The sequence below is a fragment of the Enhydra lutris genome, unplaced genomic scaffold, assembly GCF_002288905.1.
Source record: "Enhydra lutris kenyoni isolate GAN:26980312 unplaced genomic scaffold, ASM228890v2 scaffoldscaffold62, whole genome shotgun sequence".
Taxonomy (NCBI): domain Eukaryota; kingdom Metazoa; phylum Chordata; class Mammalia; order Carnivora; family Mustelidae; genus Enhydra; species Enhydra lutris.
Genome location: NW_019154146.1, coordinates 8,199,241 through 8,225,748, shown reverse-complemented (window position 1 = coordinate 8,225,748; position 26,508 = coordinate 8,199,241). Strand labels below are relative to the sequence as shown.

At 45.7% G+C, this 26,508-nt stretch overlaps 2 protein-coding genes and 1 pseudogene across 3 annotated transcripts; 1 reads left to right on the top strand and 2 right to left on the bottom strand.

Moving 5' to 3' along the window:
• The first annotated feature begins 1,206 nt into the window (after window positions 1–1,206).
• Window positions 1,207–14,998, top strand: LOC111158670 (acetyl-CoA acetyltransferase 2). Of its 2 annotated transcripts, XM_022520864.1 has the most exons (9): window positions 1,207–1,377; window positions 1,898–2,032; window positions 3,659–3,840; window positions 4,743–4,860; window positions 11,097–11,240; window positions 12,087–12,209; window positions 13,409–13,563; window positions 14,085–14,195; window positions 14,601–14,998. In XM_022520864.1, the coding sequence occupies exons 1-9, from the start codon at window positions 1,323–1,325 to the stop codon at window positions 14,769–14,771; spliced, it is 1,194 nt and encodes a 397-aa protein (XP_022376572.1). In that variant the 5' UTR covers window positions 1,207–1,322; the 3' UTR covers window positions 14,772–14,998. The 2 variants fall into 2 exon arrangements, with proteins under 2 accessions (XP_022376572.1, XP_022376571.1); XM_022520863.1 differs by lacking the exon at window positions 1,207–1,377 and having other exon boundaries at window positions 1,609–2,032.
• Window positions 6,172–6,845, bottom strand: LOC111158658 (annotated as a pseudogene).
• LOC111158669 (t-complex 1) lies at window positions 14,894–26,026 on the bottom strand. Its single transcript, XM_022520861.1, has 12 exons — window positions 25,803–26,026; window positions 24,838–24,923; window positions 24,506–24,634; window positions 22,246–22,343; window positions 21,742–21,852; window positions 21,249–21,430; window positions 20,738–20,864; window positions 16,987–17,162; window positions 16,483–16,606; window positions 15,986–16,178; window positions 15,690–15,853; window positions 14,894–15,208 (listed from the first exon to the last, which is right to left on the bottom strand). The coding sequence occupies exons 1-12, from the start codon at window positions 25,864–25,866 to the stop codon at window positions 14,992–14,994; spliced, it is 1,671 nt and encodes a 556-aa protein (XP_022376569.1). The 5' UTR covers window positions 25,867–26,026; the 3' UTR covers window positions 14,894–14,991.
• Window positions 26,027–26,508: the final 482 nt, after the last annotated feature.

The window sequence follows — 26,508 nt, the reverse complement described above, 5'->3', positions numbered from 1 at the left end:
TGGGCGCACATGAGCAGGGGAAGGAAAAGAGAATTTCAAGCAGATGCTGCGCTCTCACCGAGCCCAACTCGAGGCTCAATCTGACAACCCTGAGATAATGACCTGAGCAGAAACCAAGAGTCAGATGCTTAACCAACTGAGCCATCCAGGTGCCCCTAAGATTTTATTTTCAAGTAAACTCTACCCGCAATGTGGGGCTCGAACTGATAACCCAGAGGCTCAGTTGCACACTCTGCCAAGGGAGCTGCCCCAATTATTATTCAAATATTTAAGTTTCCATATCTGTGGCTGACTCTAATCTTTATATGGGGTCTTAGGCAACCCTAGGGGATTGTTAAAGCTTTTGGATAATATCCTGAAAATTCATTAATATTTATTAATGCATTAACCCCTTGTGGGTCCAACACTGCCCTGAGGGCTAGAGAGAAGACAAGCAAGGTCTGTCTCTGGAAGGGTGGGCTATACTGTGGGGTGTGTCTAGAAGAAAACACCCAAACCGGAGGCTGAAAAGTGAATGGGTGGGGGAGGGGTGGGTATTAAGGTCCTAGACAGCTCTGAGAAAGTCTGAGCTTTGCCGGGTAAGAGGAAGTCATAAAGGGTTTGAAACACGAGTGGTCCGGCTTGTTCCATGCACACGCTTCTTGCAGATTTCTCCAAACTGTTACCTGGAGGAAATCCTTTTGTCTGTGGGATTAAGACACTCCGACCTCCTCACACATCAGCGCTGGAGCTGATCTGCCAGCATGATTATAAGGCAAGTGGTGCCAACCCCACAGAAAGGCACGGAGAAGGGTTTGCCCAGAGGAGAACCCAGTTAACCCCTAATGAATGGATGATCACTGGCGCCCGGTCAAAACGGAGAGGCGCTTTCGAAGCCACCAGAGCAGAAGCACACAGAGAACCGCCTGCAGGCCTGCAGCTGTCAGGATTAGTAGCCACATTCTCGCCAGTGGGATTTGAGTCCTGGATTGAACGTGGGGTATTACTGTCACCCCCACTTTCCAATGACTCGAAAAACACTAGGTTCGAAAAAACCCATCCCCGGGCCCCAAAACAAAACACCAAGATAAACTACAACGCGAGCGTTCGGATAAAGGCCTGGGGGGGGGCGGGGCCCCAGGCCACTGCTTCGGCCCTCACCCAGTCCACCTCATCCCCGAACGCCCCGCCCTCGCGCCTGCGCACTAGCGCCCGCGGAGACGGAGGCGGGGCAGCCTGCGGCTCCGCCCCCCGGCGCGGCCTGTGAGCCGCCGAGCAAGGCTTTGCCTCCCTCGCCCACAAGTGCAGGCGGACAGCAGCTCGAGAAGTGGTCGTGCGGCAGGATGAGTGCAAGCTCTGATCCCGTGGTCATCGTCTCGGCGGCGCGGACCGCCATAGGTAAGTGGCCGGCGTTGGCTCAGCCGCGAGGACCCCGGAACCTCTGGGACCTCCCGGAACCGGCACTCCGCGCCTTCTCGGGCCGGCCGGCCGACAGTCCCACCCGTCCTCGCCCGCGGTGCCAACTCCGCCTCGCGTGCTCTGATTGAGTCCGCGGGTAGAACCACCGTGCCGCCCTGCTCTCCCATTGGCTGGCGAAGGGAGGTGCTCTCTTTCGAGTCCTCTGGTTGGCCAGCTCCTGGAGGAACCATGTCAGCCCTATGGCCGCAAGGGCGGGGTCGCTGGTGGTCCGAGCAGGCTGAATGGAGGATTCCTGAGAATTGCCTCCCGGTGCATAGTGCGGCAGAGATATCAAAGCCTTGGGCGCGCGGGACTGTCGAGCCCTTTTGTTAGGGAAGTGTGGGCCGACCCCGTCTGCTGGCGCTTAGGAGATGGATGCGAGGGTTTCCCGCGGGTCCGCTCCGTACCCAGAAGAGCCGCCTGGGCGCCCTCGTCGTGCCCACCTTCCCTTCTGCCCTAGGTTCCTTCAATGGTGCCTTAGCCGCTGTCCCTGTCCGTGACCTGGGCTCAGCTGTCATCAAAGAAGTCCTGAAGAGGGCCGCTGTGGCTCCCGAAGAGGTGTCAGAGGTCATATTCGGACACGTTTTGGCAGCAGGTAACTCCTCGGAGGTCAGGTTCATTGGAAGCAGCCCGCCAACACCCCGCTCACACCTCCTGCTCCCGAAACTCAAGTGTTCAACTCCGGAGGTCTGCTCCTGGAGTTACCTCTGTTGGAATTCTTCCTGTCGCTCCCCTGCCATGCCCCTGTCGATAGCTTCTGTCCAGCTTGATACCCCGTGACTTTCCTAGGCGTTTCCTGATGAGCCCAGGCTAGACCACCGCCCTCCACTGTCTTTTCATTCTTCCTTTTTTTTTTTTAAGAGTTTATTTATTTGAGACATCACAAGTAGGCAGAGAGGCAGGTAGGGAGAGAGAGAGGGAAGCAGGCTCCCCGCGGAGCAGAGAGCCCGAGGATCATGACCTGAGCTGAAGGCAGAGGCTTTAACCCACTGAGCCACCCAGGTGCCCCTGCCTTTTCATTCTTTAGAACCAGGCCCATTGGAGAGTATACACAGCCCTCTATTTGCGCCTAAAGTGTCACACATTGAACAAAAGTGGATGAATTCCTCCTTTGTGCCCTGACTGTGCCAGGTGCTGGGAATAGGGCTCCAACAACACAGGTAAGGTTCGGGCCCTTTGGCCTGGTAAGGCTCACTTCCAGCTCCTCACAGGGCTGTCAATCCCTGGATGGGGGCAGGTGAGTCACCAGAGTGCTCCAGTCTCACTTCCCACTGAGTTTCTAGATCCTTGACCACTGACAGTTCTTAGACAGTTATTAATAACTAGGTTCATGCTCAGGCAGCAGCATAAATTCTGATCCTCGTGGTAATTGGAAATGCTCACTTATGACCAACTTTTGTCCTTACCCTGTCTGAGACCTGGCCCTTTTTTGCATATATTCATTTTATAGTTTTGTAGTTCTAATTCCTGATTCTCCTTTCTCATATTGTCTTGAGGGGCCATAAAGTTGGAGCCTACCACTTTCTCATGACTCTCAAGGGCTTTAAAATATGTACTGTTCTCAGACTGGCTGTCTTCAGCCCACATCCTCCTTCCTTCTCAGACCCATGATTTAGACTTACTCAGATGCCATAGGGTCCATCATGCCGGATGGACCATTATCTCTTCCACATCTGTGCTCCCTAGTATCTCCACATAATTATAAAACAAATAATAGCTATGTTCATTGAGGGCCTGCTGAATGCTGAATGCTGAATGCACTGGGCTTAGTGCTTTCACTGCTTTACTGAGTCCTGTCAGTAAGTGCGTTGAATCGTATTATCTCCGTTTTGCAAATGAGTAAGTGAGCTTTTGAGGGGCACAGTTTGAAGTGCAGCTAGTATTTGAATCCTCATCTGTCCTACTCCCTAAGCCTAGGTACCCTCCACAATCTTGTTGAAAGATCACTGGAGGAACATTTCCTCCTTCTTATGATATTAATAACTTCCTTGTAGAAAAGAAAGCTTATATCCATAAGCACAGACTAATCCGTATTCAGGGGCTAGACTGGCAGGTATAGAACGGACACGGGCCTTTTTCTGTCTGGTTGGGAGTGTGGCTTGGTTCAGCTTGGCTGGGAAGTGATAGGAGCCCAGTTGCTAATCTAATATCTGTGCACTTTCATCTAAATATTTTCCCCTTCTGTTTGATTGCTGAGCTGTCTCTGTGTTCCCTCTGCCAGGTTGTGGGCAGAATCCTGTTCGACAAGCCAGTATGGATGCAGGAATCCCTTACTCTGTTCCAGCATGGAGCTGCCAAATGGTCTGTGGGTCAGGCCTAAAAGCCGTGTGCCTTGCAGCACAGTCCATAGGGATAGGAGACTCCAGCATTGTGGTTGCAGGAGGCATGGAAAGTATGAGCAAGGTAAGGCCTCTGGAGAGATGGCTGTCACTGACCTCTTGCCAATAGACTCACGTCCATGCCATAGCAGAGTAAACTGACACATAGCAGAGCTGAAACCAAACAGTAAACACACAAAAACCGGATTCAACCTTGATCTCTATCTTGATGGTTTTATTTTTATGTTTTTAAAGATTTTATTTACTTATTTGAGAGAGCGAGCAAGAGCATAAGCTGGGTTGGAGGCAGGGGAAGCAGAAGGAGAGGGAGGAGCAGGCTCCCCGCTGAGCAGGGGTCTGACACATCCATGGTTATACAGTCACATAGTCACAACAGCTCTTAGAGGGTAGGAGTTATCATGCCCAGTTTACAGATCAGGAAACTGAGGCCCAGAGCCAGAATTTGAATACAGATCTTCTGACTCCAAGTGTTTCCTTTCTATTATAGCTGCTATTGAATCGGTAGGAGTTAAAAAGATACCCACCTAGAAATCCCTTTCCATTAGTTAGTTAGGCCACCTGATGATTCTCACTATAGGCATTATGTCTTTTCTCAGAGGAAGTTACACACTGTTAGCGTCATTTATGCCTTTAGATGAGCTCCTCATTTAACAGATAACTAGTTGCCTCTTTGGAAAGAATAAATGAGGTTTTTAAGGAAATCAGAATGGAGAGATTTGGTGATAAATGGAAATAGGGTAGGAGAGTAACAGCTTTTCAGGGGTAGAAATGATAGAGTAGTCTGCTGATTCCAGGGGTCTCCAGGCCCCAGACCTGGGTGGGGCAGAGGATGGGCCAGAACTGGGGAGAAGGGTCACAGGGGGCTCTAAGTAAAGACTGAGTAGCCACTGGGTAGTTTTGAGTGGGATCACAAGGACAGAGCTAGTGACAGACAATCCCAAATCCATTTGTATTTCTTGTGTCCAGGCTCCTCACTTGATTCATCTGAGGGCAGGAGTCAAGATGGGGGAAATGCCACTGACAGATAGCATCCTCTGTGATGGGCTTACTGATGCATTCCACAACTATCACATGGGCATGACAGGTAAGGCACGCACGGCCGAAAACACACTGAGTACGGACAGGTTTCCAGAAGGTCCTATAACCACTGGCTTTGCAGGTGTTCTCTTCTTGATGGGCAGAGACTGTGTCCTGATCATTCTGTCTTTCTTTCATATGGAATGTAGAACTCAAGCCCAGAAGGGACACTTCATTTTAGACTTGAAGAAACAAGCCCTGAGATGTTACATGACCTTGCGTAAATGTATGTGGCAATGGCTCTGGGTCCAGGAGCAGTAGAAATCAGGTGAAAGTCCCGTGAGAAAGTGGGGGAAAGAGCAAGAATCAAAGGAGAGGGAACAGTGTGTGTCAGGCTGAGGCAGGGCGGCATGGAGCCGTGGGGAGCAGTGAGAAAAATGGGCATCTTGGCCACCGCGAGCGAGAGTGGCAGCAGGGGTGGCAGGAGAGTGTTGCCACACACCAGCAGCCTCTGTGGGCGCCGTGCCGGGGTCTTCCTGGTTGTCGAGTCCAGGCCAGAGGTTCTCAAAGTGGGATACGACAGCCGACAGTCTCGATGTCACCGGAGACTGTCACTGAAAATCCAGCTCCCGAGCCCTTTCTGAGGTGTTCCGGGCTGAATTATGACCTTTGGAAAGTCCTGTGTTGAAGCCCAAACCCCAAGACCTCAGAACGTGACTGAATTTGGAGTTGGGGCCTTTTAAGGAGTAATTAAGTTAAAGTGAGGCCTTTACTGTGGCCTCTAATGCCGTCTAACTGGCAGCCTTGTAAGAAGAGGACAAAATACAAGAGATGTGAGCTTGGGAGAAAGACCATGTGCGGACACGGCGATGAGGCAGCCGGGAGGAGTGAGGCCTCAGGAGGAAACAGACCTGCTCACCGGGGACTTCTATTCTCCACAATATGAGAAAATAAGTTTCTGTTGCTTAAAAAAAAAAAAAGGCCTCAGGCTGCCATGATGTAGTAATTAATTAGTAAAGACTAGACTCCCTAATACAGACGAATATACAACTGGCCAAAATCTTTCAAGCTACTGCTTTCAAATGTCGACCACCAACAATCACGTAAGACTGAGATTCCTTTTTTTTAAACCCTGCTGGGGCCCTTATTCACGAGGACCTTCAAGAACCCTCCATATTCCCACTCAAGGCTCAGCCCACAGCACCCCGTAGCTCGGACTCCTGCAGGCGCCTGGTGGGGGGTGTCTGGAACAATCCAAACCCAAATCCAAACAACCACCCCCCACCCCCATTCTCTCTGGCTTTAGACAAAGTCTGTCACTCCTGGGAAGATCCAGCATGTTCTCCACAGTGGTGTAGGCATCGCCAGTGGCTTGGCCTCAGGGGCAGGTTGCAGGGGACGGTTTCACTGGCTCCTCCCCCATCTCTTGCTGGTACCTCCTCTGCTCCTGGGGCGCTTGTTCTAACAGGGGTAGATGCATTCCTTCCACACAAACCGGTACCCAGGCCTTCCCCATGGAGCCCCCGTCTGATGCCTGTCTGCTCATTCCTCCTATCAGCCTTGGGAAACCCTCCCTTCTAGATTTATATGGAGGAGCGTGTTATGTTGTTCCTCCACTTCGGGTGTTCTAGCTCCCCAAGGACAAGGTACAGGGAGTCCACCTGGAACGGCTCCGCCAACTTGGTGCAGGATCTTGTGCTTCGGGTCTGTGCTGAGCCCTCAGAATCACTTGGGATTGAGTCATGTCAGAGCCACAGTCTGCCGAATGTTCTCAGTGTGCCCATGTCTGGATCTTGGCCCACGGGACGTAATAGACCCCAGGTTTGGGCAGGATCTGAAATAGTTGAGAGGGATGTTGGAAGATTCCTAATGGGGCATTGTGACCTCAGGTTCCCTCTTTCTGCCCCACAGGATCCTGTGATGAGGAAGGGGCGGGTTAACAGAGCACCTCGCTTTCCCCTACCCAGGGCAATTTCTTGCTGTTCTTCTGGAGTCCTCTCCCCAGGGGACCACTCTAGAGCTCCCCTGAGTGAGAATGGGGGTTTTACCCATGCCAGCCCCGCCTCTACCTCAAATGCAGTCAGTCGTAAGACAGATTCTTCTTCTTCTTCTTCGTCTTCGTCTTCGTCTTCGTCTTCTTCGTCTTCTTCTTCTTCTTCTTCGTCTTCTTCGTCTTCTTCGTCTTCTTCTTCTTCTTCTTCTTCGTCTTCTTCTTTTTTTTCTAATAGGCTCCACACCCAGCATGGAGCCCAAGGTGGGGCTTAAACTCTTGACCCTGAGATCAAGACCTGAGCTGAGATCAAGAGTCGGATGCTTAACCGACCAGGTGCCTCGAGATTCTTGAAAGAAGGGAAAACCCCACTGTCACTGAGTTTCTACCTGGGGGGGATAGTGACCACTGAACTGGGGAGGCAGAGATTAGAGTTTGGAGCTACTGAGATGCCTGGAGTCTGTGGGGCAGAGTACTGGACAGAAGGGAGCTAGGAAAGGAGCTCCGGAAATCTCCATAAGGGTCCCCTCAACTCTTGGGTCAAATACTCAGCTGTAGAGGACAGCACCCTACAAGGTCTAGTAGAAACAGCTGTAGAGAGTTGTGAATTGATTACTTGGAGACCTAGGAGTTCTGACCATGCAGAGTAGAAACTTTACTGAACCCACTAGACACTCTACTGACATCTCAAAAAACCCACAGTTTAGTGGCAGGGGCACTCTAGCCCCAGAGTAAGGATGATGCTAGACCCAAACTAATAAGCTTAAAAAATAAGCTTCAAAAGGATCCAGATGATCTGCTAGTATGTTACTGGGAACAAAATTCAGTATACTTGCTAAGGATAACAAAATCCAGATGTTCAACAGTATCTGCATACCTAATACACTACAGTATAGCAACTGTAATGTCCAGCATGCCATAAGAAATTTCTAGACATTTACACAAGTAGGAAAATGTAGCCTATAAACAGGAGAAAAAAATGGTCAATGGAAACTGATCCCTGCAATTAAAAATACCGGAATCAGAAGACAAGGTGCTGTTTACCTGTGCTTAAGCATATAAAGGAAGACATAGGGGAAATCTCAGCAGTAAAAGGGGAACCAGGTGAAAATTAGAACTGCAAAGCCCACAATCTGAGATGAGAATCCCACTGGGTGGCCCTCAGGGGAGACTGGAGGCAGAAGACAGTCTCAGTTGATCTACAGATAGAGTAGGTCTTACAACCTGAAGAACACAGGGATCAAAGATGGAAAAAAAATAGAGCCTCAGTGACCGCTGAAGCAAAATACACACACGGAATGGGAGTCTCGGAAGAAAGAGATAGGAAACAGAGAAAATATGGAAGAAATAACAGCTGAAAATGTCCAAATTTTGTGAAAAACATAGTTCAAGCACCAAGTCCTGGAAGAATATCAGCAGCCCTGGGCGCCTGGGTGGCTCAGTGGGTTAAGCCACTGCCTTCGGCTCAGGTCATGATCCCAGGGTCCTGGGATCGAGTCCCGCGTCGGGCTCTCTGCTCAGCAGGGAGCCTGCTTCCCTCTCTCTCTCTCCGCCTGCCTCTGTCTACTGTGATCTCTCTCTGTCAAATAAATAAATAAAATCTTTAAAAAAAAAAAAAAATCAGCAGCCCTGGGGTGGTCTCATACATCGAGGCATAAAGTAGTCCAACTACTTTGGAAAAGATTGGACAGTTTCTTTGCCAAAGACCCATGAAAACATGATCACTGAAAGCTTTGCACGAGCAAAGCAGTTTTATTCATTAGAGCCAAGACCTAGAAATGGCTCAGGGATCCATCAGCAGGAGAATGTGTAACAAATAGTTCTGTATTCTTACCACAGAATACCACTCTGTAAGAGAAAGGAACAGACTTTAAGTGATCAACTTAATGGTATGAGTAAGTATGATAAACAGAATGCTGAGCAAAAGACACTAAGTTGCACTTATAATTTATGCTGAAAGAAATCAAAACATTTGTTTTAAGGAGGGCGAGATAGGTAAGGGGCATATGAGAACTTCCTGGGTGATGGAAATATTACATATGTGGGATATGTGGTTGCGTGCATTTGTCAGAACTCATTGAATTATACACTTCAGGTTTTTGTTTTTCACTCTGTATAGGTTTTACTTAAAAAAAGAAAAAAACTGTAAACAAGTACTGAGCTCTAGTTATGTTTGCTTTTCCCAGTGTTGTGGGACAGCTCATTCGGAAACTACCTTGTGTGTATTATAGATTCAAGCAGATGAGTGAATATATTGAGGCTAATGGGAGCCAGGTTTCTCACTACTATAGAAGGGAGTTCAAGTATGGCAAGTGGGAAGCGTGCCCTTGTGGCGTGAGAATGTATGCCGAGACATCAGTGTGAATGTGTGTGAACAGTCCTGAATTACATGTATAGAATTCCCTGCTAAACAGGCACGGAAACGGTGACTTGCCAGGCATAATGAGCAGTCCTAACAGCCAGATCTTTGTCTCTAAATACTTTCTCCACTAAAGGGAACTAAGGTTCCTTTGAGAAGTGGTTCATTCCAGGGTGGGACAAAATAAGTCTCTTCCCTAGCATGGCCTGTGGCGGTGGCAGCCATCTCCCGCTTGGCATCTTGGCTGCCCTCAGACCTCAGGTCATTAAAAAGAGGCCCAAGAGGGGGGCTTGGGTGGCTCAGTCTGTGAAGCATCTGTCCTCGGCTTAGGTCATGATTCCAGAGTCCTGGGATCGAGCCCCATGTCTGGCTTCCTTCTCAGAGGGGAGTCTGCTTCTCCCTCTGTCCCTCACCCCGCTCATGTTCTGGCTCTCTCTTTCTCAAGTAAATAAATAAAATCTTCAAAATTGAAAAAAAAAAAAAAAAAAGAAATGACCAAGAAGTTCACTGGGCACCAGTCAGACCAATATGTCAAAGTTAAGTGCAGCAGGTAGAAACCCAGAGGCACTGACAGTAGGGCACACAGAATGTTCAGGGACCAGATCTTGACGCCCAGCTCTGGTTCCGGAAGCAGCCGGAAGACAAAGCCCGTGCTGCCCAGTGGCTCCCGGAAGTTCCTCGTCCAATAATGACAGTAATGGGTTATATGATTTGTTAAATGAAGTGAAAATATTTGAATCCATACTGATGTCAAGATGATAAATGGAGAGAGGGAAAAGCTCTTTATAGTAGATGCCAGAACAGAGGAAGGCTGGAGTTGGAAAATCGTGAATGCGAAGAGAAGCGGGTAAAATTGGGTGAGGAAGACATTTCTTTGTAGTGTCAAAATAATTTCCCCTGACTTCCTGATTAATTCTAAATGGAGGGTCACCTGGGTGGCTCAGTCAGTTATGCGTCTGCCTTCTGCTCAGGTCATGATCTCAGGGTCTTGGGATTGAGCCCCACATCTGGCTCCCTGCTCGGCTCAGCAGGGACTCTGCTTCTGCCTTTCCCTCTGCCCCTCCCTTGTTTGTGCTCTCTCTCTTGCTTGCTTTCTCTCAAATAAAATCTTTAAAAAAATTATAAATGGAAAAGTAGTAACTTTACAGTGTAGAGAGACTTTAATCAAGTGGTCAAAGCTTGCACCACCTGAGATAAACTAGTGAGGTTCATCGAGATGGTCAGGTCAGTGGGATACCTGCTTTTCTGCAAAACCTTAATCTAATCTTGAGGAGACCTCAAACATAAATTGGAGACGTTTGATAAAAGAACTGGTCCCTTCAAGAGTATCAAGGTAAAGAAACACAAAGGTAGTATGAGGAGCTGTTCTCAGTAAAAGGACACTGATGAGACTGGCAGTGAAGATCCTGGTATGAACATACGAATGAGCCACAAAGGACATCACTGGGACACCAGGTGAAGCTTGACGATGGACCAAAGATTAAATAATAGGATTGTGTAAGTGTTAAATTTCCTGATTTTGAGAGCTGTGCTCATGTAAGAAAATGGCTGTTCGGGGGAAAGATACAGTGAAATTAAAAATTGAGGGATAAAGAGCCATGATTATAACTTTTTCTCAGATGGTTCAGAGAGAGAATGATGAAGTGAATGGGGCAAAAATACAAACAGTTGGTGAATCTGCATAAAGGAAATTTCCCAAAGTTTATAGTTCCGTAGGAAAAGAGAAGGCAGGAAGGAAGCAAAGAAAGCAAATGACTTCTTAAGAGTCCCTGCAGCCTTCCCAAATTCATCGCCAGTGGGAGGCCGGAACTATCTCAGACTGTCATTGGGCCTGCTTGGGGCGCGGCGGGGTGGTGGGGGCAGTGCTGGGTTACAGGTGAAAAACTTGAGCTTCTAAAAGCCAGTTCCTGAAAATGCTTATCTTTTGCTTTATTATTACTATTTTCTTTCACAGCTGAAAATGTAGCCAAAAAATGGCAAGTGAGCAGAGAAGATCAGGACAAGTATGCAGTTGTGTCCCAGAACAGGACAGAGAGTGCACAGAAAGCTGGCTATTTTGACAAAGAGATTATACCAGTTTTTGTATCTTCTAGAAAAGGTGAGTATATAGAATACAATGGTTTGAACATTGGTGTACCTATTTATAGATAAGAATGATCCAAAAAATAATATACAGGAATGTTTATACATCGTGTCTTAGGTCTTTCAGGTTGCAAAGAAAAGGTTGATCTTGGGTACATCTGAAAATGGCGGGCTGGGGGCCATGTTTATCGGGTGCTGGAGGGTGAGAACATGGGGCACTGTGTTGGCTCTGAGCACTCCTAGTCCCAGAGTGTCCACACTGGTCTGTAGATAGAGCAGGTTTTGTGTGAGAAACTGGAGCATTGGCTTATCATTGTTAGGAGGCAACAGCTGACCTTTTGCCCCTACAGGCTAAATCTCCTCAGAATCGAACACCCACTACTTCCTATATATGTCTGCATACAATTCGTGTTTCTTGAGGGTGCATGTTTTTGGGTCCATTGCTGTTATCTCATATGGAATGTTCCGGTCAAAGAGCTCTTACTGATCAACTGTTCTGTTACCAATAACTGCCACTGCTTACGTCCACCCTTATGAGATTGGCTTTGACATTCCCTGATCCTGTCAGTTGTAACCAGCTAAGTCCTACACCCCACACCTTTACCACCTTTCGCACAAAGAACTGCCTTCCTCAGAAAGGGCTGTGGTTGTGGAAAACACTCGAAGTATCTCATGAGGACAGTGCTTATAAAATCTGGGAACATGCACCTTTTATTATGTGTACTTTCCTGTTGGAATGAAAGTATTTTTTAGTAAACCTTCTTTCCAAATTTGAAGCCTCGTGTCTGAGGACTGCACCATTCCTGGCACACTCACTGCCATCTTGGTACTAATCTTGGTTAATTCATTTTCCTTTGCTCAGGTCTCACTGAAGTGAAAACAGATGAGTTTCCTCGCCATGGGAGCAACATAGAAGGCCTATCTAAGTTAAAGCCATACTTTCTTACAGATGGAACAGGAACAGTCACCCCAGCTAATGCTTCAGGTTTGAGTTCCCAAAGGGCAGTTGAGGGGATCCATCTTCTGCTAGGCCTACCAAATTGATGACTTTTTCATTTCATTTATTATTTATATGCAAATTATGCTAAGACCTTTAGTTGCTTGAAGGGAAGATGTAATTTCTCTATATTTGATCATTACTAGCATCGCCCAATTTTTTTTTTTTTTTTAAGATTTTATTTGACACAGAGAGAGACAGAGATCACAAGCAGGCAGAGAGACAGGCAGAGAGAGAGGGGGAAGCAGGCTCCCTGCTGAGCAGAGAGCCTGATGCAGGGCTCGATCCCAGGACCCTGAGGTCAGGACCTGAGCTGAAGGCAGAGGCTTAACCCACTTGAGCCACCCAGGGGCCCCTAGCATCGCCGTATTTTTGACTTAACTTATAAAGAATGGATTTGACTTCTCAACATCCGAACTAGATATATAGATGAAAAAGCAAATTAGGGAACCACAGAGTTTGATCTTGTCTCTCGATGCTTTTCCAAAACCAGAAACTCCTGATGCCTTATATGAGAGCGAGGCTATTTCTTTTTTGTTTTTTGGTTTTTTTTGAAGATTTTATTTGACAGAGAGAGAGACAGCAACAGAGGGAACACAAGCAGGGGTAGTGGGAGAGGGAGAAGCAGACTTCCTGCAGAGCAGGGAGCCTGATGCAGGGCTCAATCGCAGGACCCCAGGATGATGACCTTAGCTGAAGGCAGATGCTTACCCGACTGAGCCACCCAGGTCCCCTGAGCAAGGCTATTTCTTCTTTTTCTTTTCACTACTGTTCCCTCCCCGTCTTTCGATCTTTCCACTTTCCTCAGTTAAAATGTTCTGTGGTCAATTATGTCATATTACCAAACTTAGCATTTCTAATTACACTGGAAAATAGGAATTATGGGGGCGCCTGGGTAGCTCAGTCAGTTATGCACCTGCCTTCAGCTCAGGTCATGATCTGAGTCCCAGGATTGAGCCTCCTGTCAGGCTCCTTGCTCCATGGGGAGCCGGCTTCTTTCGCTCCCCCGCTTGTGCATGTTCGCGGTCAAATAAAGTCTTAAAAAAAAAAAAGGCATTATGGCAACTGACTTTGTCAAGATTATGTATAAAGAATAATTGAACACGTGTCTTCAGGTGTTTGAGAAAGTAGGCACAGGTATAGAACTCAGTGAGCATTTCAAAAGCGAGGACGTTCGTATTTTACAGGAATAAATGATGGTGCTGCCGCTGTGGTGCTAATGAAGAAGTCGGAGGCCGCTAATCGAGGGCTCACACCGTTAGCACAGATCGTTTCCTGGTCACAAGTAGGCGTGGAGCCTTCCATTATGGGGACAGGACCGATTCCAGCGATAAAGCAAGCTGTGAGTTTAATTCTGAATGTTGGCACCTGTTGTTGGGAGAACGAACGTCTTTGGGACCAGAACACCACGCTGTAATTCACTTTTCAGTTCCGCCTTCTCAAACCTTGGCTCAGATCCTCCACCCCAAAATGCCAAGGTTGAGCTTTTGTTTATTCCTCTCGGATTTCATTTTCTTTTTTTCCCCCCTTTTATGAAAGTTTCTCCATTAGTCTTCAATGAGCTTTTTCATGTTAGTTGTATCTCTAGTCTGCTTCCCTGCCACAAAGAACAGCCAAGAACATTTGAATCTCGTTTTTTAGCGGAACTGATAAATCACGTAGATCATCTCACCTACACATAACGTGTTACTACTTCAAAACTTTGATTCCAGAGGGATGTTTTCTGTGTCTTAGAATGCTATCACTAGGTTCATGGAGGAACCCTTAAGAGATCCTCTGATGTCACATAGTGTATGTTCTAGTATCTACAAGGAGGCGGCCACGTGGGTGTTTAGGCCTCTATTCCATTAATCTTCCCCTTAGGTTGCAAAAGCAGGCTGGTCCCTGGAGGATGTGGATGTATTTGAGATCAACGAAGCTTTTGCTGCCCTCTCCGTGGCAATAACTAAAGAACTTGGATTAAACCCAGAGAAGGTAAACCCGAGTGAGCAGTCCAGTTAGCAGATGTGTGTTTGCAGTGCAAATCTCATTGTAAACAGCAAACCCCAGGCACACATAGCTCTGTAGTGTGGCAGGCAGTGGCCATACTGTTACTGGGTGGACACTGGGAAGCTCCACTGGGACTCAGTTCTTTTATTGCTTCCCAGGGCGAAACCCGTGGACTCTCTTCATTTACTTCTATCACAGAGCAGCCTTGACTTTTCTGAGCTAGTAATGTAGTCAGGGTGGACGTCACAGGGTATCAAGTTCCTAAGCAGTTAAAATGAAAGTGGAACTTGAAAGGATAGTTTACTGGTGTTAACGTTAAAAGGGAAAAGATAATTTAGGATTTTTACTCTATGTCCACAGAATAAACGGTATATATCTTTTTCCCCTTAGGTCAACATTCAAGGAGGGGCTATAGCCTTGGGCCATCCTCTTGGAGCATCCGGCTGTCGGATTCTTGTTACCCTGTTACACACGATGGAACGGAAGGGTGGACACCGTGGTGTTGCTGCCTTGTGCATTGGGGGTGGGATGGGCATAGCAATGTGTGTTCAGAGAGGATGAAATTACTTAACAATTAATCATGCCTAAACACAACTGGACCTTAACCTCCTTTTAAACTAGTACGGTACTAAATTACAGTAAGTGAGATCATAGGACCAACCAAAGTGAGGATGGAAACCATCTTTCATGAGAACCCAAGGCTTGAGTTTACTTTTTTTAATGTGTAATACTCAACAAGAGAATTGCATCCAACATTGTTATAAATAAAGGATAAAGCAGATCAGTCATCAAGGGCTCCCGAGTGAACGGCATCTTCGTAACCTCCATGCTTGTCATCTTTGCTCTCAGGGTGTAATTTGATGAGATCATCAATTCGAAGAATGGTAATTGCAGCTTCTGTTGCAAACTTCAAACTCTTCACTTTCACTATGGTTGGTTCGAACACCCCTGCTTGCTTGTTGTCTCGGGGTTTACCATTAACCAAATCAAGACCAATCCTGCAATTCAGAAAAAACTATTCAATGGCATCTTATATAACGTACACCTATCCCATTCCAGCTCTTTAAATCTGGCCACTCCACTCCAGTGTTCATCTTGGGAAATGTTGGGACCTTATGGTAGACCCCTGAAGACTACAGTAGCTGATTACCAATAATGAGAAGTACTGAAAGAGTTGTAGAAAGGTTAGAGGATAGTGAGGACACTGTTTCTAAACATCATTTAACATCTTAAACAGGGACTGCTTAAGAAGATTCAGATCACCCCAAAACAATCCCCCCTGCATCTGTGGGACCCTTATACAGGTACAGGGATTACCCAGAGAAGCAGGAAGAGATCTAGGAGTCAGAGATGCTAATTAAAATACACCCATGCGAATATAATCACTAGCTATCAATCTTTCTGGAGTTTAAAATAAAGTTAACTACCACACAGGATACACAGATGACCATGAAAGAGACAAGGAAATTGTCTGCTTACCATTTTAGATTTTTGCGTTCTGGATTAACCTGAGCCTCATTGTGGAAAGCTCTTAACTTTGCAACCAGATCTGTGGAGTCCTGGGCGGCGTTAACTGCCAGTGTGTTCGGAATAACAAGAAGTGATCTGGCAAACTCCGCAATAGCAAGCTGTTCCCGAGACCCCTGGGAAGAAAGACAATGCACTGTCTTCACAAAACCCGCAGCAGCAGCACAGGTCTCAAGGGCATAGTAACCAAATGCCAAAGATGGGGTCCCAGGCCCTTCTTAAAAAAACATGTTATTAGATGTTCTTACCATGCTGGTTGCGTAGTTCTCAAGGTATATGGAGAGGGCTGCTTCTACAGCGCCCCCACCTGGAACCACGGATTTTGACTCCAAAACTCTCTTCACCACACAAAGAGCATCATGTAAAGAGCGCTCCATCTCGTCACACATGAAATCATTTGCCCCACGTAAGATAATTGATGCAGATGTGCGAGCCTTGGTGCTATTAAAAAAAAAATAAGTTTTGTATCAGTATTTTTATAAAATAAATCTACCTACAAATTCACTGTAAGCACCTTAACTGAATCCTGCTCACAGTTCATTCAGACACAGAAGCAGTGTCTGGGCCGGGCAGAAGAGATGAAATGGTCACTCCACCTCCATTTACCACGGCCTAACATTGTTCTCTCCCATGCGTATAACCGCTCCTATCACTGCAAGACTAGAGCAGCAAATCAATGGGAAGGCCATCTACTTCTACTCATCAATAAAATCTGTACAGCTTCATAATTTAGAAAGCAGCTTACTTTTTGATCAAGATCAGCTCATCATCACAAATTCTCTCCTGTACCACCTCTTCTGCTTGCCCCAACATTGAAGCTTCAAAAGTTTCTTCTCCCTCCAAATTGGCCAGGGTTGACAGAACAGTTGCTATTAAAATAATGACAAAGACATGTAAGTACCGTTTTCCCATGAACGTTTTCATACCTGGTCTTAAATTCAGAAACATTTATGATAGAAGTAATACACAGATGCAAGTTTAAGGTTTCGAGTTAGGCATCAGACAAACCACCGTTCTTTTATCCTGACAAGGAACTATGTCATTTTGAGGTAAAGAAATTCAGCAGAACTTTTCCAGTAACATGAAAAGTGACTTCATAAGATCTCTCTGTCACATGAAGCGTTAAGGGAGTAAAAAGTAAAAACTTGATGTTTCTGAGGCTGCCTAGTGAGGACTTTCCAACGTAAAGACACACACTGATACTTATGGTAACGTGACACACCACAGCTGGAGCCAGCAGAGGCCCTACCTCCAGAAGCTTTAGCGATGCGTTTAAGGTCCCTTTTTAAAACTCTTCTAACTGCCATAGCGCCTGCCTCCACAAAATACTTCAGACACATGTCATCAATTCCACCGGTGGTTAGAATAACATTGGCACCAGTAGCCAGGATCTTCTGGATCCGCTCCTTGGTGATATCGGATTCTCTACAGAGAAATGAGAACCCAAAGTCATCTTCTGTGTTTATCTAGTTCTAACTTCCATTACGTACTTCCCACAAAATAAATGCACATTAAATTACATCATTCTTTCCCTTCTGTGGCCAAAATTTAAATCAATTTACAGAAAAGTTCAAAAAATTTAAAATTACCACTTGTGCCCTCCAGCCCAATGGGAGTTCCTAACCAAAAACTGTGGTTAGAAAGGAAACAGCGACCCTGTCTTTAGGGATCTGGCAGGTGAACACTCAGCCATGCTCTGGACAAGACGTACTACAATGGAATGCAGAGATGGTGAGAGGCCAGACTCTAGCCTGCAAGGTGACATGAGGAAAGCCCGAAGGCCTGGAGTTAAGAAGGGTGCAGCACTGAAAGGGCCAGTAGGACCAGAAAATGGAAAACCTTTTGTAGGGATGCTAGTATGTGGACTGCTAACAAGTATAGTAATTTTATTTTTATTTATTTATTTATTTTTAAAGATTTTATTTATTTATTTGACAGAGATCACAAGCAGGCAGAGAGGCAGGCAGAAAGAGAGAGAGAGGAGGAAGCAGGCTCCCCGCCGAGCATACAGCCCAATGTGGGACTCGATCCCAGGACCCCGGAACCACGACCTGAGCCAAAGGCAGAGGCCTTAACCCACTGAGCCACCCAGGCGCCCCAAGTTTAGTATTTTTAAATAAGAGTATTATCAAATCGGTGTCTTCAAAAGGGTCCCCTGACATCAGGGTGGAGACTGCACCGGAAAGATGGAGGAATGAGGCAAAGAGGAAGTAACCTGGAGATCGAAGACCATGTCTGATGAGAACAGATGGTCTGAACAGAAGTCTCGGTTTATGGCCGAGGTGATGGAGAGTGTCAGCCAATGACTCCTGGAGTAAAAATGGTTCAGATGACAGAGAATTCAGTTTTTGAAAGGAGCATCCTTCACGCGAGCTGCCAGGAGGCAGGCAGACACAGGACGGAAATCATTAAGCAAGCTATGAGGAAGGGAAACAGATCCCAAAGAGGCAAAATACCCATCACTGAAACCATCTCACTTACCATTCAAAGAATTTTTAAAGTAGAATGAATTCAAGATGACCTCAAATTAACCTCCCCGTGCATACAGAGCTAGAGGCCACTGCAGGCAGGAGCTGCGAAGCCAAGCACATCCTTGGGGCTCCGCCTCTGAAGCTTAAAGTCTGAGTCCTACAAACACACACAAAAACTGTGCAAGGCCCAGGAAGATCAAGTGGAGGAACTCAGCAGAACGGAATTTAGACTGACGGAGAAAGAAAAGCTTTTTTGAGAGACTGACCAGCTAAAGAGTAAGTAAAAAGTTAACCAGTCAAAACCAGTAGGGAGAGGGTACATCACAGTGCAGGGAAGAACATTATTAAGGCCCAGTGGGGGAAGAGTCTGGTGGATCCTAGTTCCAGGTGTGGCCAGACCACAGAGGAAAAAAAACATCGAAGAAATTAAAAAAAATCTGTTCCAGAGCAATAGGAAACCTACAAAAAGCTCTGCCCTTGGAAGTGATGAGGTCGTTGTAGCTGCTGTGTAGAAAAGTCTGGGAGAGGGGGCAAGAGTGGAAACCAGGTGGCCAGCTTGGCTGCCCCAACAACAGTGGGCAGGAGAATGGAAAGTAGATGAATTTGAGATTTAATTTGATGATAAAAATCAAGTGATTTTAAGTGAGAGATTAGAAGAAAAAAGGCATGAGGTAAAAAAAGGAGTTAAGAATATTTCCTAGTTTTCTCCAAGGGTCCTCATCACTAAAGCGGCACTAGCAGATTTATGTTCAGTTTTAAATTTTATTTATTTATTTATTTTAAATTTATTTATTTGACAGACAGAGATCACAAGTAGGCAGAGAGGCAGGCAGAGAGAGAGGAGGAAGCAGGCTCCCTGCCGAGCAGAGAGCCCGATGCGGGGCTCGATCCCAGGACCCTGGGATCATGACCTGAGATGAAGGCAGAGGCTTTAACCCTCTGAGCCACCTAGGTGCCCCTATGTTCAGTTTTAAACACCGACTCTGCGATGCATACAGTGTTCATAGGTGTTTGAAGCTCTGAGAAACAGATTTGAAGTTTCCAGCACAGACATAGTATCTGCAATCCTAGAAGTGACAAGGAGTTATCCCAGGGACAGCAGAGCAGAGCCCGGGGCTGCCCAGGCATACAAATACCGAGGGGGCAGTACCATAATGCCATGGCCGTCTCTTCAAGTGTTTCAAGAAGGGAGTAGTCACTAGCTTGATGATGGTCAGATGAAGACTCAAAGTGTCTAGTTTTCTAGAATTTTACTCTAGGGGCCAATAGTGACCTTAGCAAATGGTCCTCCACTGGAGAACAGATTAGAACGGAGAAGGAGATGAGAAATAAAATACGAGCAAACCGTTTTTATGTAAAAAACTTGGGACATCCAGCAGTGAAGAGATGGGGAAGGCTAGAGAGTAAGTGGAGCAGGATGTGAGTAGGAGGCTTTTATCTCTGGTTAAGAGAGCTACAAAGTGGCTGCAAGTAGCATTTAGAAAAAGAATGAGAAATGGAATTCGTAACTGGAGATGCAGCTTGAGTACACTTACACTAAAGGAACTGGCCTTTGGTGAAAGAAAGGATACTTTGTCTACTGGGAAGAAAAAAGTACATATGCAGATCTAAAGGAGAGAGCCACATCTTGGCAAAGATTTCCTGTAGGTCTGGGTCAGTTACTGTGTTTATTTTTTAACAAAACCAACTAATCGTTAAAATATGTGAACGGCAGGGTCCAGTGGAAGCAAGCGGTCCAACAACTCCCGCTCTCGGGCTAACTGATCAGTGACTATGTAGCATCCCCGAGCTCCTGGCATACAGGAAGCATTCAATCAACACTACGCTGTTTATTTGAGAAATTATGTTTGTGGATATATCTTTAGTGATATCTTCATGCATCAAATCAGAATTTTCATCGAAGTTATATCACCAAATCGATCTTAAAACACCAAGTCACCACCGCTTTCTAACTTTCCAGAGAAAGTTTGACTTTGGTAAAGATTAAGTTTTCGGGACACTTAGGTGGCTCAGTCGGTTAAATGTGTGCCTTCTTTGCCTCAGGTCATGATACTAGGGTCCTGGGATTGAGTTCCACGTTGGGCTGCTTGCTCAGCAGTGAGCCTGCTTTTCCCTCTGCCTCTCCCCTATACTCATTCCGCGCCCCCAAATAAATAAGTAAAAATTAATTTTTCAAGTCCTCCAAGACACCCACACTTAAATAATCCCATTGCCTCATCACCGTCCTCTGCTACCTAGCAGCTGGTTGATTACTTGCTGTTATCTAAAAGTGTAACATTCCTTGTTTTTTTTTTTTTTTTTAAAGATTGCAGGGGGAGGGGCAGAGGGACTTACAGACTCCCTGCTGAGCGCAGAGCGCATCATGGGGCTCCATCTCAGGACTGAGATCTCCACCCAAGTCCACGTCAGATGTGTAACTCACTGAGCCACCCAGGTGCCCCACTCCTTGTTTTTGTATACTTTTTTTTAATTGTCACCTGCTCTAATAGAAGTCTAATTTACAAACACCTCTTTCAAAGGTCCACATACCTCTGTCTAATCTGGTCCAGTTTCTCAGGGTCTGTAATAACCACCTGTACACCAAGCTTCATTTTTGTTTTCTGCAGGCTGAAGTCAAGGCAAGCAATTTTTGCACTGACTATTCTCTTGGTCATGCCTATAATTGAACACATTAAATTCCTTTATAAGAACTGTAACAATGTTACATTTTATAAAATACAACTATTCTTAAAGCATAATGAAAGTAATAAGAAATATTAAATTATACCAACTCTAAAGATAAATAAATTTACATTTTTATTACATTTAACCTTACAAATTTTTATGGCCTCTACCTTTCCTTAACTTGCATTTTTCCCAAGTTTTATGTGCTTACATCACACAAGCGACACTGAAAACCTGGACGTATACTTTCCTTTTCCCCTGGGTTTTCCTAAAGAATAGTAAGTGCTGGTCTTGGATAGATCACCTAAAGGATATATATAGTACACAGTCTATAAAAAACAAACTTTAGCCTACAGTATCAAATCCTAGGCCTTACCCTGGGATCCCACCACACAGTTGAGTGCATAGCCACTGATGAGCAGACTCTCCGTCTGACTTCTCCCATGGGCTTTCAGAATATTAACGGAATTGACTGGGTAGCGAGGCTGGCCTCTTACATCTGTGTATTTCACTGCCAGGACAGCATCTACTACCATATTGGCGAAGAAATCACCATTTCTAAGCCAAGAGTTAAGGAGAACAAGAGCATGGAATGGATAACGGGTGCACACAAAAATCAAGGGACTTCAAAGGCACTTCCTTTCAGCAATCTCATCGAAGAAACAAGCATTAACTATGCCTTCAAAATGCTGGAATACTATTTATCATTGCTTGCAATTCGTATTACTGTGACACTTTATTATTATCTCTCTCCCTAGAAAAGCAAGGAAGGAAGCAAACAATTCCAATACAGTATCACTCAGCACAAAAACTAACCAAGATCTTCCTTTTAAAAAAGCCTAAACTTGACTGAACAATCACAAGGATACATTCCAATGATTTTGGAAGACATCGATGTCTTAGCAGCATTGATCAGGCAATCTCTTCCAAGTTCATCTGTGTTAATAATTAGATTTTCACTGATGTATCGCACTGCCTCCCTGTTTGAAGTGTATGGGAGAAAACACTTATAAGTTCACTACTCAAAATTTTTGTTTTATCACTGTGTCAAAATGTCTTAGGCACCCATTTTCTGTTTGGCCATTTCATATAGGAGGAGGACACAATAAATCCTCCCTCTTCAGATCATGGCAATTTTATCTATCCCATAAGCATAGCCAACAAAATCTATTATTGGGAGAAAATGTGGTAGTCAAATGGGAAAAAACAAAGAACAAAAAACAAACCACCAGCCCTACTTCTTACTTCAAATATTACTATTAAAACAGCACTTTTTCAAAATAAAATTTAGTCATTAACAAGATTTAAAGAACACTGTTTACAACTATAACATCGCATAATGTAAAATTTTCTCTGACTGCAAACAATCTTACTTGCAAGCAAGTCGATAGCCACTAATAACTGATGTGGGATGAATTTTCTGTTTGACCAGTTCATCTGCATTTTTAAGAAGTTCGGCTGCAATAATAACCTGTAGAGAAAATATTCATTGCTCTTGGTCTGACAGCACGTGAAATGCTTATGTAAAAACCACACAAAAATCAGCTATTATCAACCAGAATGCTACTGATGGTGAATAACTGGTTATTGGGAATCTGGAAAAAAAAAAAATTGTGCATTTGTTTTTGAGAGGGAGAGAGAATCTTAAGTAGGCTCCACGCCCAGCATGGAGCTGACATGGGCCTTGATCTCATAACCCTGAGATCATGACCTGGGTCAATTAACCGACTGTGCCACCCAGATGCCCTATACACGTACACAGTACTTTACATGCAAATGGCCAAAGGCTGATAGCCAGAAAAGTGTTCTGGCTTACAAACCAGTTCTGTGGACAACAGTAGAGAACTACACATCCACTACCTTTAAATATTAAGTGCTCAACAGAAACCAACTGAAGACTCTACTCCTCCTATAACTTATACTATTTTAGATTATTACTTGGTTTATTTTAAAAACCATCCTTTTATGTAGTGTATGTACACACACACACACACACGAATATTACTCAGCCATCAAAAAGGGAAATCTTGGGGCACCTGGGTGGCTCAGTGGGTTAAGCCGCTGTCTTTGGCTCAGATCATGATCTCAGGGTCCTGGGATCGAGTCCCGCATCAGGCTCTCTGCTCAGCGGAGAGCCTGCTTCCCTCTCTCTCTCTCTGCCTGCCTCTCCGTCTACTTGTGATCTCTCTCTGTCAAATAAATAAATAAAATCTTTAGGGGGGAAAAAAAAAAAAAAAAAAAAAAAAAAAAAAAAAAAAAAAAGGAAATCTTGGGGGCACCTGGGCAGCTCAGTGGATTAAAGCCCCTGCCTTCGGCTCAGGTCATGATCCCGGGGACCTGGGACTGAGCCCCGCATCGGGCTCTCTGCTCAGCGGGGAGCCTGCTTCTCCCTCTTTGCCTACTTGTGATCTGTCAAATAAATAAAATAAAATCTTAAAAAAAAAAAAAAATTAAATCTTACCAAGGACAAGGACATGGATGGAATCAAAGGGTATTATGCTAAGCGAAATAGCTCAGTCAAAGACAATTATCATATGATTTCACTTATGTGGAATTTAAGAAACAAAACAGGATCACAGGGGAAGGCAGGTTAAAACAAAATAAGATGACAAAAAGAGGGCAACAAACTATAAAAGACTCAATCTTAGGAAACTGAGGGTTGCTGGAGAGGAGGTGGTGAAGGGGTAACTGGGTGATGGGCATTAAGGAGGGCACGTGATGTAATGAGCACTGGGTGTTATATCCAACTGATGAATCCCTGAACTCTACTTCTGAAACAAGTAATACACTATGTGTTAATTAACGGAATTCAAATAATCATTCTTCTAAAGACATTAACAAATCAAAAACTCTGCTTCTGGGGAAATTATAATCACTTTATTTTTAATATTGTGGACAAATTACTTAGAAATTGTATCTGTCATTTCAGAAGAAGTAGATTCCGTTTTTTTCATGGTTTGGAGTTTAATCTAGAAATATAAACATTTCCTCCGCAAACTACTGCCTGTGTCTTTAAACCAAACTATTATTTGTTCCTTACCAAATAATAGTGTTTCTATACTACAAAACACACTACATCAGTTTGTTGGATGATCTGAGAAGTTTGTTATTGTTCACATTTACTTTCTTGCACTCCTGTTTTGAACTCACGAGACTGCCTATCAGCATTTGACATAAAAACATCTTTGGAAATAAAAAAAAAAAAAGCCAATAATATTCTTCCCCTAGCTAGTTATAAAGATAAGATTTTTAGGATTTCTGGGTTTCAGGTAGTGGCAGAAGAAAACAAAACTTTTTTTTTTCTTTTTAAACGAGGGGCCTGAACACAGGACCCTGAGATCAAGAGACAGATACTTAACTTACTGAGCCACCCAGGTGACACAGAAAAAGAACTTAAAAAAAAAAAACAAAAACACAAACCTCTGAAAAAAAACAAAAACAAAAAAACACAACCCCTCTGTATGTGATATATGAATATTTTTGTAGCTGAAAAACTCATGAAACTTTTCTCCCTCCTAAGTATGGAGCTTATTTCTGACTCAGAAACAAATGACTTACTTATGGCTTCACTTTATCGAAGTTTAATTTTAGGAAAACCATCTACAGCCATCTACCAGGTGACAAACTACCTACCACTGAGGTGGTCCCATCTCCCACTTCTTTGTCTTGCAGATCGGCTAGTTCACAAAGAACTTTAGCGGCAGGATGTTCTACCTCCAATAACTTCAAGATGGTTGCACCGTCATTAGTAATAGTTACATCCTAAGAAATTTACAAGGAAGAAAAAAGACAACAAAATCACCAGCAAACACAGCACCTCTTAAGTTAACAGATACCCATCAGAAACCCATTATCACCTTTACTACACCTTCCCGTACCAGCACTGCGATAAAAACAGAGAATTCACATAGCTCAATGTTTAAGCACTGTTATTTTCCTGTAAAGTAACAAACAGGCGTACTCACACCAATATCATCCACCAACATTTTATCCAAGCCAACTGGACCAAGAGAGCTTTTTACAATATTGGCAATGGAAGCTGCAGCCATAACTGTAGAAATGAGAAAAAAAAAAAAAATTAAATCCACTGCTCCAAATGACAGCCATTCCGGCTTAAAGTAAGTAAATGACATCCAACAGCCTCCGGATTTTCCAAATCTACAAATCTATCCTAATTACTTAAAATAAGATGGACAGACATCCATAACTTCCAGGTGCACGCGCTCTCAAGAGGTTCAACAACAACAAATGTCTTAATTCGTAACGTTTGTTAGGATAAACTCATCTTAAGTACCACAAAGGCTAACGTCCAACCGAAATTTCCTCATCCAACTTCACTGTAAAAACCTGTCAGCGATGGGTGGGGTCAGAATGGGAACTGGACACGGAGCACCCGGCATCTACTGCAGGTTCTAACCAGTGGGGTACAATGGGCAAGTCATCTGGATCGCGGCCATTCGCTCATCCGTAAAATGAGCACTTAGGACCAGTCTTTTCTGGGTAACAGTCCTAAAACGAGGCGCAAAGGTGGAGATACACGCTCCCGCTAGTTAGAATCGGAACCTAAGACCCGGACCAAAGGGGACACGAGGCGTGACCGGCACGTGTCACTGCGGGGAGCTGGCTCTCCAGGCCCGGGAGCGCTTTTCCAGTTCCAGGGCCTGGGCATCCACGGCTAGCCACGCGCAACGGGACAGATCCCCAAACCTGCAGGACTCTCGGGAATTCCTCGCCAGCGGGGAGAGGGCGCTGCCGCCCCGCCCCGAAGCTACGAGACCCGCGCGGTCGGACCCCGGGCCCTCTCCCGGGAGAGAAAGGGAAGGCGCTGCGCCGCAGCCGCGGCCGCGGCCCGAGCGAGGCGGGGCCCCGCACCGCCCTCGGCTCGTCCCCGCACCGCCGTGGGCTTGACCCACGCCTCGTTCGTCCTTACCGTTCTGGGAGCGGATCGCCTCCCCAGTGCTGCGGTCTCCGAACACCGACAAAGGCCCCTCCATCTTCGCGGCGGGGTACACGTCGAGTTTCACTCTCACCGCGGACAACCAGTTTCTTGGTCCCAAGGCCCGGTGGCGGCCACAACGGCGGCGGCGGCTACGGCGTGGAACAGGCCCGAGCGAGGCCGCGGGGACTGCTGGGAACACCGCTCCCCCGGCCCGGCCGCGGGGCAGGGCGGGAAGGAAAGAAGAGGTCGGGGGTGGGGGGAAGCGAGCAGTGCTGAAGAGCAGGAAGTGAGGTGCCGAGAGAGGGCGGACTCAGCATTTTCGCCCAATTAGAGAATGAATAAGAAGGGCGCGAAGGCAGGAGAACGGAAGTCAAGGTCTTGCACTGGAGAAGGAAGGAGGTGGTCGGCTGAAGCTTCTCCTCCCCTCTTCCAAGCGCGGGTTGCGCGTGCGCCTTTGCACATTCTAGTGCCTTCTAGAAAAGGGGGACGGTAGGGCGGAGTTTGGAGTTGGGATGTGACGAGAGAGGGCGGGCTCTTCACGGGAAAGCTGGGCTTCTGAGTTCCGCGTGTTTGCTTTTAACGGTCTTCGGCGAGCACGTGGCGAGTCACGAGCCTGGTTCCTGCGCTCACGGGCCTAGGCTTGCGGCCCGGAACCTGGGTTGGACGGGAAGAGCTTTATATGGGCCATATGGGAAAA

What these genes read in the sequence shown, in the direction of transcription:
- LOC111158669 (XM_022520861.1), bottom strand. Translation starts at nt 25,866, where the DNA reads ATGGAGGGGCCTTTGTCGGTGTTCGGAGACCGCAGCACTGGGGAGGCG. An exon ending in TCTTCCAAAATCATTGGAAT is followed by an intron (nt 21,431 to 21,741) that starts GTATCCTTGTGA and finishes CTCTTGGCTTAG; the next exon opens with AAATGGTGATTTCTTCGCCA. An exon ending in CTGGACCAGATTAGACAGAG is followed by an intron (nt 17,163 to 20,737) that starts GTATGTGGACCT and finishes ATTTCTCTGTAG; the next exon opens with AGAATCCGATATCACCAAGG.
- LOC111158670 (XM_022520863.1), top strand. Translation starts at nt 1,813, where the DNA reads ATGCGAGGGTTTCCCGCGGGTCCGCTCCGTACCCAGAAGAGCCGCCTG. An exon ending in TTTTGTATCTTCTAGAAAAG is followed by an intron (nt 11,241 to 12,086) that starts GTGAGTATATAG and finishes TCCTTTGCTCAG; the next exon opens with GTCTCACTGAAGTGAAAACA. An exon ending in TTGGATTAAACCCAGAGAAG is followed by an intron (nt 14,196 to 14,600) that starts GTAAACCCGAGT and finishes TTTTCCCCTTAG; the next exon opens with GTCAACATTCAAGGAGGGGC.